General features: G+C 39.1%; 1 protein-coding gene and 1 non-coding gene across 12 annotated transcripts in view; both read right to left on the bottom strand.

The window, feature by feature from the left end:
- Positions 1-12,896, bottom strand: part of GCFC2 (GC-rich sequence DNA-binding factor 2) — a 54,249-nt gene extending 41,353 nt beyond the window's left edge. For 10 of the 11 annotated variants that reach the window (XR_009617008.3, XR_013554690.2, XR_009616988.3 and 7 more), the window contains exons 1-5: positions 12,529-12,896; positions 9,297-9,422; positions 4,807-5,031; positions 3,587-3,684; positions 466-581 (exon numbers count right to left, since the gene is read on the bottom strand). Coding sequence is in view for 2 of the 11 variants with exons in the window: in XM_078444644.2 (XP_078300770.2) it covers positions 466-581; positions 3,587-3,684; positions 4,807-5,031; positions 9,297-9,422; positions 12,529-12,799 (836 nt within the window). In the remaining 9 variants the exon portion in view is untranslated. The remainder of the gene's footprint in view (positions 1-465; positions 582-3,586; positions 3,685-4,806; positions 5,032-9,296; positions 9,423-12,528) is intronic. The other variant, XM_060656516.3, reaches the window with a different exon arrangement.
- On the bottom strand, positions 10,408-10,492 carry TRNAP-UGG (transfer RNA proline (anticodon UGG)). Its single transcript has one exon. It is a non-coding gene; the product is annotated as a tRNA-Pro (tRNA).
- Positions 12,897-13,523: the final 627 nt, after the last annotated feature.

Below are 13,523 nucleotides of genomic sequence, written 5' to 3'. Positions count from 1 at the left end.
CCATTACAATGTGGCTCTTCTTGGCTTTGAGCTTGTTTGGGGTAGTGCAACTTTCTAACTGGTTTCTGGAGTTCTCATAAAGGCTTTTTGGACTGTATATTGCTAAGTTGGTATTCTAGGAGGAAATGAGGTATGGAGTTTCCTACTATGGCATCTTGCCATCACTCCCAACTTATTATTTTTAAAATTAAAGGTTATTTAACAATGCAGATACAAGCTTACAAAAATATTAAAACAAGAATTTAATACTTATGAATTTTAACCATGTGGTATGTATCTATTATAAAGATTAAAATGACCTATATAGAAAGGAAATCAGTTGTACTAGTGGGGTAACACAGGTGATGCTATTTTTTCCTACAAATATGTTTAATATTAGTGTTTGTACTTAATAATTAAAAAGAACAGTGCTTTTTTCACTATTAAATGTCTGGGACAAATTATTTTAAAATCAATACTACTTACCTAGTATTTAATTGCTTCTTTATAATTTCTAAATTTACTGGTGGAAATGAAGTGGAAGTATCAAACTTCTTCACTGTCTGAGATTCACTGTTGTAGGAAAGATCTAGGTCTCGTCCCTGAAAATATGAAAATTTGTATTATTTTAAAAAACTCATTAATGTTACAAATATCAACAGCATGAGAGAAGACTGGGTATCCAATGTCTCACCAGCTCAAAATTCCATGCCTTTGACATTTTTCATAGTTACAATAAAATGTTTTTATAATTCTCACAGTTTTAAAATATGGAACTTTAAATATGCATGCAAGAGGCAAATTACAAAATCTTACTTTTCACAAAAGCTTGCTTTTTGGTTATTATTTATTTTAGAGAGAGAAAGAGAGAGTGCACAAGTGGGGAGAGGGGCAGAGGGAGAGACAGAGGGAATCTTAAGCAGGTTCCATGCTCAGTGAGGAGCCTGACGTGGGGCTCAATGCCATGACCCCGGGATCACGACCTGAGCCGAAATCAAGAGTTAGACCCTTGACCAAAAAGCCACCTGGATGCTCCCCATATTATGCAATTTTAAAATTAGTTATAACTATGTAATAGAAACAGGGGAAAACATTTATAACATGTCAAGCAAACAAACCAGAATTTGAAATTGTATGCTATTGTGGTTCCCAAACTACATGCCAAGGCATCCACGTGAACTCAGAGGGATGCTATGAAATATCTTAAATATACATTTTATTTATTTAAAAAAATTTTTTTTTAATCTTTATTTTTGAGAAAGAGAGAGAGAGAGACAGAGCATGAGCAGGGGAGGAACAGAGAGAGAAAGAGACACAGAATCCAAAGCAGGCTCCAGGCTCTGAGCTGTCAGCACAGAGCCTGACACAGGGCTTGAACCCACGAACTGCGAGATCATGACCTGAGCTGAAGTTGGACGCTTAACCAACTGAGCCACCCAGGTGCTCTTAAATATACATTTTAAATATAAATATTTTAAATATTTTCAGGGAATACATATTCATCATTTATTGAACTACTAGTTTTAACTAGTTCATAGCTCCAACATTAGATTGTGCTACAGTCCTTTGATGAAGTCTTATTAGTGAAGGTGGGTTTTTGGTGGATGTAATAAAAAGCAAGTACCTACTGAAAATCAATTTAGAAAGGAGAATGGCAGTGTCTAATCTTGAGATGTCATGCAGTGCCCAAGAGGTGCACACATTTCATTAGTAAGTGTGGTTATTTAAAAATGAAATTAAAAGATTTTTTTTCTTCAATCTATCAGTGTTATTTTTTCCAAAGACTACTGAGTTATTAGGACATAAATAGTATTAAGTTCTATCGCCCTAAGTACTCAATAAATGGAATTGCTTTAGTACTTCTTTTGGCCTAAGGGCATCAGAATAAAGTTAAAGACACTGTGGGTTCCATGAATGGGAAGTCTGGGAATTTCTGATATACACTATGCCTATAATTAAACAAATACTTAAAAAGGAATTATGCAAACCTGAGCAGAGTAAGGACTGTGACATGTTTTTTTCTCCAAGTATTTTTTTTTCATTCTGTTGTTACACTGATTTTACTAAAAAGGGGAGGGGGAACCTAAACCTATTATAGTTATAAAAATAGCCCTCTAAATCATTTCTCTGGTCAGAGATTTCTAAATATTGTTACAACCAAAGACTTCCCTTTACTTAGCTTCTTAGTTTTAATAACACGGAGATCTTAACAATACTTTATTTAGAAGAGCAAATAATCTTTCAAAGCACTGTTTTTTGCTTTGTTTCTTGTGTGTGTGCAAGCAGGGGAGGGGCAGAGGGAGAAATTCTTAAGCAGGCTCCATGTCCAGTGTGAAACCCAACATGAGATCTCATGACTATGAGACCATGACTGGGGCTAAAATCAAAAGTCGGACACTTAACCAACTGAGCCACTCAGGTGCCCCTCAAAGCATTACTGTTAAACAGATTAAAAAATAATAACTTTATATTTATGTAATGTATCAGCACTTTATTTTAAATCATTATGATTTTGAGACTTATAGCCACCTACTCATGTAGGTAACATTATCTTCCCATTTTATTGAAGAAAAAACAGATTTAGAAACTTTGGGGAGCCTCGGTAGCTCAGTTCATTAGGCATCTGACTTCAGCTCAGGTCATGATCTCATGGCTCCTGGGTTCAAGCCCTGCATCGAGCTCTGTGCTGACAGCTCAGAGCCTGGAGCCTGCTTCAGATTCTGTCTCCCCTTCTCTCTGCTCTCCCCCCCCCCCCCCCGCTCACACTCTCTTTCTCAAAAATAAACACTATAAAAAAAAAAAAAAAAGAAAATTAAATAATTTGCTCAAAGTTTCACAAATATTTATTGACCACTCACAACATTAGGCACAGAAGGATAAAACACTGAATAGTTTATAATTCTCGACCTCACGGAGCATATATTTCAGTGGTGTAGCCAGAGCCCAAATCCAGGACTTTTGAGCTCAAGAACAATTATTTTTTATTAGTTTAACTCTAAACATATTTGTTTAAACTTTATATTTACACACCTACCGTATGTTGCAGTCACCATAAAACTAAAGGTTAAAAAAAATGGTCCCCTTAAATGGCCTAATAATATGTGGAAGGTGTTTATAATCTAGTGGGAAAAGAACATGGTATATAAGGTGTAGTGAGTTGAACAGTGACCGAAAGATAGGTCTATGTCCTAACCCCTAGAACCTGTGAATATGACGTATTTGGAAAAAGAGTCTCTCTGTTTGTAATTAAGCGAAGTATCTCAAGATGAGAACATCCTGCATTATCTAAGTGGGCCCTAAATCCAATGTTAAGTGTTCTTGTAAAAGACACATAGAAGTAGAGAGAAGAAGGCCATGTGAAGGAGACAGCAAGGGGTTATGCAGTCACAAAGCAAGGAACACCTAGAGTGACCAGAATTTGAAAGACAAGAGAAGATTCTTGCCCCTAGGTCTTCAAAGGGTGCACAGTCCTGCTAACACCTTGCTTTCAGATTTCTAGCCTCCACAACTGTGAGAAAATCAATGTCAATTTTAAGCCATCAAATTTGTGATAATTTGTTATAGCAGCCACAGAAAATTAATACACATGGTATAAAAAAATTATTACCTCTGTGATTTTAACTGCTTTCCTCATCTGCTGCCGTTCCCAAATATCTTGAGTTTCATCTTCCTGACTTTCTTCACTTGTTTCTTCATTTCTAGGTGCTAGGGGAAAAAAAAAAAAATCATGAATGGTATTTTTGCATTCTAATAGCATCAGCTAACATTTTTGGGGGGCTTATAATGTGCTGCTGGCTTAGCAGCTTTACATATGTTAACTTATCCTTCACAATTCAGGGAAGAAAGCACTATTATCATCCTTATTTTATAATGAGGACACTGCTATCAGGAATTTAATAATAACTTGTCTGAGGAATGTGCTGAAGTGGAGACCTGAATCTGGGAATCTGTACTCATCACCAAACTGTCCCACTAAAAACACTTCCATAGTTTCACATATGGAGAAAAAAAACTTGAAAAAAAATGAAACATTTGGTATTCCTTAACAGAGATTATAAATTCTTTTTTTTAAATGCTTATTTATCTTGAGAAACAGCAAGAGCCCACACACGAGCAGGGGAGGGGCAGACAGAGAAGCAGAGAATCCCAAGCAGGCTCTGCGCTCGATCTCATGAACCATGAGATCATGACCTGAGCGGAAATCAAGAATCAGATGCTTAACCTACTGAGCCACCCAGGTGCTCCCAGAGATTACAAATTCTACCTGAGAATCTAAATATTGAAAAATAATTTCTGGGTTATAAAGAACCAAAAGTCTCATTCCGAAAAAATATTATTTGAAGTGAAAAAATTTTGGTAAAACATATTATTGTTTATAAATGAGAAATGCGAGAATAGTCCTTTGAGATCCAAAGACTATTGGTTGAGGAAATTTTTTATTAGAGCAGGGGAGATTTTAATAAATGAAGCCTAAAATCTCTGTATATGCTTCCATGTTAAAAAAAAAATCTTTACAAAGGTTATAATGAAAGTTTTCAATATCAAAAATAAGACTGCACAATTTTTTAATCTGTCAAAAAAGATCAAGTGGAGGTCAGACAATATTAAATATTATTACACATTATGTTTGGTAATAGTATTTTAATAGATTTATCTTTTACAGACTATGATGTCATTGACCAAATTGGTATTAAATAAAAACCAACTTCTAACACCTTTTAAAATATGAGACATTACATTAAGTTTTTATGGAGATTTGATCATGATAGTATATTCCAGCGAAAAATCCCTTAATGTTCACATATTGTAAATAAATTAAGTATGTACTTGTTTCATCAGCCATCCTTTGTCTAAGTGTTTGAGGCTTTGGGGTAAACGGTATTCTCTTTTCATGGTCATCAGGCTCACTCTCAGGATCTTCATCACTGTTTTTCTTCATCCCAGTGATGATAGAGGTATGTTTTACATCCAAAGAAATATAGTCATCTTGGGTCCTGGCCAATTCACGTTTCCTGCGGGCTGCCTGAATAAAAGCTGCATCAGGGATATTTACTGAAAGAAACAAAGAAGGAGACACTGAAAACCAAACACCAACAGAAATACATATTCCCTGTATTTAAATAAAATAAAAAGGCACATTTTTCTAATTTTTTCACTGTTCTGATAGAATCTAACTACACAGCTCAAAACTTATATCCATTATGAAAGAAAATTATTTTTATAGAGATTAAATATAAATTAGAAAATTAACCAAGTCTAGAAGTTTCAGAAAATATACTGATACCACTTCATTTTATCTTTGAGCTCTCTTATTCATCAGATGTTGTTGCTGACTTTTTGTTGAGGGGTATTTCTCACTTCCAGAAGCTCTGAGATTGTGAGGGGAGTAGGGATGTGGAGAGCTGAACATGGAGTTGCTGAGTCAATGAGAACTGTAGATGTGAGAATGATGGGGGAGAGGCCAGTTAAGACTCACAAAGACGGACGCTGTATTATGCCCTGCCCTACCCCAGACCATCCAAGCATATAGGGAGTGAGAAAGAAACTAAAACCACACAGCCAAGTCAGTCTCTAAGGTCCTGTGGTGATTTCCACATGAATAAGTGAAAAAGTGTAAAGAAAATAATCAGGTTCATTGAAGAATATTTAAGTGACAACTTTTAAAAGAGCCTTGCTTTAGTTTATTAGTTTTTTGTTTTCATGTTTACTTTTGAGAGAGTGAGAGCATGGGTGGAGTAGAGAGAGAGAGACAGAGGATCCAAAACAAGTGCTGTGTTGACAGCACAGATGTGGGACTCAAACTCACCAACTGTGAGATCATGACCTGGGCTGAAGTCCGATGCTCAACCAACTGAGCCACCCAGGCACCCCTAGTTTTAGTTATTTTATAGAGTATAAACCACATTAATGTGGACTCTTCCAACTCAAAACAAGTTTCTTCATGCATGATCTAAGCTGAAATTTATCTTAACTTTCTGGAAAAAGAACAGTTTCTTAAGCAAAATACTAAGGTAAACAAAATGGGAAAAGAAATTTTCACTATTTGAAGCACTTTAAAATGTTAATTAGGGATGTCAAGCCACCAAGGCTCAAGTAAAATGTTCTAAACTTTACCACAAACTGATCCAGATTCTTTTTTTTTTTTTTTTAAGTTTTTTTTTCTTAATGTTTACTTTTGAGAGAAAGGGAGAGAGACCCAGAGCGTGAGCGGGGAAGGGGCAGAGAGCGAGCGAGACACAGAGTCCAAAGCAGGCTCCAGGCTTTGAGCTGTCAGCACAGAGCCTGATGTAGGGCTTGAACCCATGAACTGCAAGTTCATGACCTGAGCTGAAGTCAGATGTTTAATTGACTGAGCCACCTAGGCACCCATGGTCCAAATTCTTTGAGAAATAGAAAAGGTCATGTGCCTGGAGACGTGAAAACGTTCCAACTTTTGAAACAGAAAAAAAGAGACAATTCAGAAATTACTGACCAAAATGCTTGACACCGGTCCTAAGGAAAACAAAAAGTGCTTGAATTATGAAGTGATAAGTGGTGATCACTAAAAATCAGTATGTTCATTAAGAACAAGGAATATCAAATCAAGTGATTTACTTTTTATAGACTAGTACTAATTTATAGATTAAGATCACGGAAATGATGCAGGTCAGATGTTTCTCCATCCTCCCAAAGCATTTAATAGTTTCCTTGTGGATAATGTTAAAATACGTGGGGAAAATTACATATTGCACTGGGATTCTTAAGTGGCTGAATAATTACTAAAAAAAAAAAAAAAAGTTGATCATGAAGCACTGTAGTCATCAGCTACAGGGCCTCTGTATTTTGTCTTGTCTGCACTGCCCCTGTTTTAATGATCTTAATGTGATATGAAGATAAAAAGACATGTCTTTAAAGCTGGGAGGGACAGCTAATATAACCTAAAACAGAATTAAGACTCAAAACCTTCACAACAGGCTATATAGCATTTCTTGATGCTGGTTACACATTAGTATCACCTGGGGATCTTGATAATCTACTGGTACCCAAGCTCCCCGTCCCAGAGATTCAGATTCAGTTGATCTGAGGTGGAGCTGAGCAACAGTGTATTTTTACAGCCCTCTGGGAAACTTATTGTAAAATCAGGGTTAAGATGATACACTCAGGTTAAAATACTCAAGTGTATGAATACAAAAACAGAAATACTTGAAGTGGAAATGATGTTTGCAAATGACTTGGCGGGGTTTAATAAGTCACAAGAATGGACTCAGCAGTGAGATACTGGTTGTACATAAAGCTAATCCTCTCTCAAGCTACAATAAAGAAGTAAAATTTCAAGAGTATTATCCTCTCTTGTCTAGGCACCAACATCTAGCTCAAAGATTCCCACAGAGCAGATGCTGGCCAGACATGGAATGAATTAATAAAGTTAGCATATTGCTACATAATAACAACATGCAGATTTATAAGTTAAATAATTTTCACATATATCATCTTATCTAAGGAGTAGAGATTGAGATCATGCTCCATGAGTAACACACTGTATCTGCAACAATATCAAGGCAGATATTTCACTACTGGATCATTCTAATAATTCCACTGTCTGAACAAAAAAATAAATGCACTCCTTGGTCCACGTACCAATCTCCAAACTTCTCCCATGCCTTCATATTTTCTCCAGAAGAAAAAAAAATGTATCCCTCACAGAACAAGTTTTCAACTCTCAGTGTTTCTGAAATGCACATTTCAGAACGGAAAATTCTCTGTGCTGTGCTGTCCTGTACTCTGAGAGACACTTATCATTTCTTGTCTCTAGGGCACTACAGGCCAACAATACCTCAGTCACAATGATGATTAAAAACTATGCCACACATTTGCAAACACTGTCTTCTGTCCTTAGGTGGACACTGCTACCAACACTGTATAACTACTGGTGTAAAAGGCCTCTAATCTACCATCTTCTATAGCAGCACTGTGACCATTTAAATTTATCCAATTTCAAAATCCAGTTCCTTAGCTGCATCAGCCACATTTCAAGAGCTCCACAGCTACATGTGGCTAGCGGCTAATGTACTGGACAATGAAGATACAGACCGTTTTCATCATCAAAGAAAGTTTTATTGGACAGCCCTCTATCTAGAATCTAGACAAGGCTTCACCTATCTACTAGGTTTCAATTCTTAATACTGGTTTCATCATTAAGCACTTTTGTACCTTGTGAACTTGTAGAAGAAAAAAAAAATTACAAGAGCTACTGCTTGTTATTTAATGTTGACAAAGCAGTTATTACTATGTTGCAAGTGTTTAAAAACGCATTTAGGGGCGCCTGGGTGGTTCAGTCCGTTTGAGCGTCTGACTTTGGCTCCGGTCATGGTCTGACGGCTCAGAGCCTGGAGCCTGTTTCGCATTCTGTGTCTCCCTCTCTCTCTGCCCCTCCCCAGCTCATGCTCAGTCTCTCTCTGTCTCTCAAAAATAAATAAATGTTAAAAAAAAAAAATGTGTAAAATAAAAAAAATGCATTTAAACAATTACATTTTAAGTTAATTTATTTCTTTTTTCTCAGAAGGGGTCCCAGACTTTATGAGACTGACAAGAGTCCACAGCACAAAACAAGTTACAAATCCTTAAGCTTGAGTAATAAGCCAGAAAAATATTTTCAGCTCTGCGAGCCATCAAGTCTCTGGTACAGCTTTTAAACTCTGTCACTATAGAGCAAAAGCAGCCACAGACACTTATTTGCAAAAGCAGGTGATGGATCATATTTGGTTCACAAGTGGTAATTTACCAAGCCCTGAACTGGACTGATCTTTCTAAAAGACAAAGATGGTCATGCCATTTATTGGCATAAAATTTTCAGTAGTTCTCCCAAATCCTGTATTATCTGACTCCAATTTGTCTCTCTGCATTTTTTGTTGTTCCTCTATCTTACGCTCCAACCAAATATTTTCATTCCAACAACTATTTTTAGTTCTCTGCATATGCTATGTTGTCTTCCCTAGAGTTTTACATTTGCTATGTCCTGTACCCCAAACATCCTAACAAATTCTTACCACCCTTCAGATATTGGCACTAATCACCAAGTGTAGCACACTGGTTAAGAACACAGGTTCTGGGGCAGATTGCCTGGGTCTGAATCCTGGCTCTGCCTCTTACAAGCAGTCTGAGCTTGGGCATGTCATGTAATGGAAAAGAGCAGTCAAATCTGGCACTTAGACAATCATTAGTAATGATGTACTTGCCTCATACTTCACTAGAGTTAGTTGTGTTACCAATAATAAGAACCACTGGTATAGAAAATACTATTAGAAATAAAGTTAACCAAAATCACAATATTTACCAACCTACTGACGAAAATTCTTCTTCCAGAGAGCTAGAGCTGTTGGATGATGAACTGTGATCATCTTTACTTTCTGGGGAATGATGTGTTTCACTCTCTTCATCCGTTGAAAGATCAACCATTCTGGATTCTAACAGGACATTTTTTGAATATAACAAAGAGTCAAGATAGTGTAATCAATAACCTAAATTCTACACAACACATAGCATATATACAGTACAGTGTTTTAATTTTCCTCCATGTATTTGAAGCAATGTACAGATCTTTCTCCATTTCCATTGTTTCTGAAACCAATGGATGATCTAATACATGTACAGACTTACCCTATTTATACAATCCACTTATCTAATAAAATATTCTCTTAAAAGATGCAATGAGAAGAGGAAACCATACAGAAAAAAGAGACAACAAAAAGTGAAGGCACATTTAAAACAAGAAAGAAAAATTATGGTGGTGAAGTTGAAAAAAACCTAATGTACACCTACTATATGGTAGGCACTGAAATCTGCTTTACAAGGTCTATTTCACACAATTGTAGAATTTCACAATTCCGTAAAGTAAATGCCTGCTATTATTGATGAGGACATTAGGGACTAGAGAGGCTAAGTAACATGTCCAGTGTCACAAAGTTACTAAGTGGAGAAGAGGGCTTTCGGTCTAATTTCACTCAACTCCGGAATTTAGACTCTCTTTATACCATACTTCAACGGCTGGTGGCAAGCAGTCCTGTAATGAGCACTGTGGTCTCAAATCACGAATCTCTTTGCTTCTACTCTGTGATTTTGGGAAGGACAGTCTGCCAAACAGTCTATTAAACAAAGATAACATTAAGAGATAACACCCATAACGGTGTTGTGAGAACTGAATGAACAAAATGTGAAGGAATTCATGGTATTATTGACAAGAAAGGGCTTGTCAGTTTACAATTATTTTGTATTTTTTATGAATTTTAAAACTTAAAGACTACATACATAGTACTCTATCTTTTAAAAAAAAATTTTTTTTTAATGTTTATTTTTGAAGGAGAGAGAGACAGAGTGTGAGTGGGGGAGGGGCAGAGAGAGAGGGAGACACAGAATCGGAAGCAGGCTCTGGGCTCTGAGCTGTCAGTACAGAGCCTGATGTGGGGCTCGAACCCACGAACTGTGAGATCATGACCCGAGCCCAAGTCGGACGCTCAACCAACTGAGCCACCCAGGCGCCCCAGTACTCTTTATCTTAAAAATGTCCCGCAACTAACAGACCTATGTAGAGTTAAAAAAAAAAAAAATCTGGAGTAAGATCAAAACTTAGAAGACAAAGGAATACAAGTACAGATTCCCTCTTTCTTTGCTACTATTTATGACAACCCCTACCTGTTCCCAAAGTGGATGAACACCAGAGCAGTGGTTCTCGGAGCATGGTTCATCAACCTCTGGATGTCCCTAGGACCCTTTCAGAGGGTCTGCAAGTTCAAAACTACTCTCATCACAATATTAGCATGTTATTTGCCCATTTTAATCTGATGCTATTTATATAATGAAGCAATAGCAGAGGGGGGTAAAACTCTTGGCTTCTTAGTATAAATCAAGACAGTGACAGCAATATGTAGTAGTAGCCATTGTATTCTTCACCACCATGCATTGCCAGGAAAAAAAAAAAAATCCAGTTGCACTTACCATCCTCAATGCAGCAGTAAAAAGTTACTAACTTTATTAAATCATGACCTTTGAGTCCACATCTTTTAAATATTCTGTGGAACAAAATGGCAGTGTGTATAAAGCACTTCCGGGTCACGCTGAAACACAATGGTTGCCTCACTGAAAAGCACTTGTGTGAGCAGATGCAAGGTGAACTAGCCTCGGTCTTCAAGGAGCAACACCATTTTACTTGAAAGAATGACAAACTCTAGTTATTTCTACATGTACACCTGACAAACTGTCTCAGAAATGAGTAAAGCTGTGCCTATCACTTCCAGAATTAGAGATTTCAAGTGAAAACTGGAATTTTGGAAAACATATCCTGCACCGTGAGCATCTTTGCAATACTTAAAAGACTGATGATTAGCAGTAACACACTAACAGTAACAGATCTGGGGGGAGATACTGTATCATAAAATGTACCAACATTTGCACACTCTGTGAACCAATGCTTTTCATAGTCCGTGCATGATGTAACCAATCATGCATGGGCAAAAGTTCCATTCAAGTGCAAAACAGACCAGTGGATTTTAATGTAACAGACTGGGGAAAAAAACCTGACAGATAACTGTTTCAGCTGCTTGTTGCAAACTGACCTTTAAGAAAGTACTGTTTGTTGACCTTTGTTGTTACACCAAAGCAGGACACCCTCAATCATCTAAAAGCCTATTAAGTATTCCTATTACACCCTGTACCTGCGGTTTTCTTTTCATATTTCAAATGAAACAACCTATCACAAGGCTGAATGCAGAAGTATCAAGATTTGCAAATGGAAAACAATGTCACTCACTAGTTTTCTGTAAAATAGTTACGTGGGAGAGACAATTTTTTTTTAACCTCAAAACTAACTGAAAACTGCATTCTTATTAAGCTCCAATTCTAACTGGAACACATTTTATGTAAACATCTTAATGCTGCTTAAATTCTAGATTTAAAAACGCAAAGGTACTTCAAAACTACTGCACTGTAGTTCCTGCCATTATTGGTACAGTCTATGGCGTCTTCAATTCATTGTGCTACCTGGTGACATCCACCGTCGTTGTAATCTGCGTTCCTGCAAATAACTGATGAAAAATACAACAAGCAAAGGAAACGTGCGAAGTCTGTCACCTAGATTCTTCTGATGTACTATTCTGCTTAAGTGTTTTCTAGAAAGCTAACTGGGGACGTTCCCAAAAGTACATGAAACTTCCCCCTAACAGTACCAGAAAGTTTTTTTTTTTTTTTTTTTTTTAATTCTATGACTTTTAGGTTCTTCGTAAACAGCAAGTACCGCACTAAACCTATAACTGGGGAGAGTTCACCCGACGGTGCGAACACACACGAGCCACAAACCCCAAAGGATTCTTTCTGGTCGCCCCAAGGAGCCCGACTTGGAGATGCGGGCAGCGGGCGAGCGAGTGCTGGGAAGCGTGCAGTCTGGCTCCAGGTCGCCGGAATTCAGCACTGCTGGAAGTTACAGCGGTCACGGGAACCACCGGAGAAGCCCAAGGGCCTCTTCCCGCAGCCCCGCCCCTCGCCCCGCGTCACGTCGGCTCCCCAGCAGCCCAGCCTCACCTGGGACGTCGGAGCCTTCAGCGCGCGGAGCCGTCCCCGCGGCGCGCCGGGAACTTGCCCACACTCGGCCACGACCGCGAGGGCCCCGGGCCCGAGCACGCCAGTCCGTCACCTCCGCGCGGCCCACGCCACTGGGCGGCCCTTCCTCTGGAGGGCCCGGGGCCGCCTGCTCCCCCGGAGCCTCGGGTTCAGCAGACCGCTCCTCGGCGTCATCGCTATCGCTGGAGTGGGCTCGGCGCTGCCGGAAAGTCCTCTTCGGCCTGTGAGCCATGGCTGAGGCCCGGGCGCCACGCGCGCGGTCTCTTCCGGTACCCGCCTGCGGGATCTCTGGCGTCCACGCTGGTGCGCGCTCCCGCTTATAAGGCCTGGCCGCCGCGTGCGCGCGCTCCTTTCGCGCGCCGTCCGCTCCGCCTTCGCCCTGCGCATGCGTGTTCTGCCTCTTTTGCTCTTTCTATTGAGTTCGGTTCCCAGGGCCGCCCTGGTTCCCTGGGCTGGCCTTGCAAAGCGTTCTCTTTGTAAGGCTTGGCTGTGCTGTAGTGTTACGTGGTTGAAAGAGTCCCGTAGCCTCCTCGCGGTGAGCGCCACGATGGGCAGCACTCACAGGCTCTCCTTGTGCAAACCCTATCTAGGAATCAGGCACAATACCCACATCCTAGACTGGAACTGCATCTGCTCTTCTCTCTCCCAACGAAGAATTAGACAAAAAACCTGAAGTGTGTGGGGGTGGGGGGTGGGGAGATTGCTTCTGAAAGCTAAACAGTAAAATCTACACAAATGATAGGTGCACGAATGAGCAAATATCAAACAATTGCTCTCAGGTGGCAAGGTTTCAACAGGACCTGGTTAAATGCCTTGGTCCTTAAGAAAAAAGAATATCTGAGAACAGAGAGTGGTGTTGACAAAGATGCACAGCTGTAAGAAGGATGGCAAAAACCGTGGGAAACTTGGACTGTATTCATTAGCTCTTCGGAGAGAGAGGAAGCCTTCACCAGGGA

Source organism: Panthera onca, chromosome A3, assembly GCF_046562875.1.
Source record: "Panthera onca isolate mPanOnc1 chromosome A3, mPanOnc1 haplotype 2, whole genome shotgun sequence".
Lineage (NCBI taxonomy): Eukaryota > Metazoa > Chordata > Mammalia > Carnivora > Felidae > Panthera > Panthera onca.
This window is presented reverse-complemented; position numbering and strand designations above follow the sequence as displayed.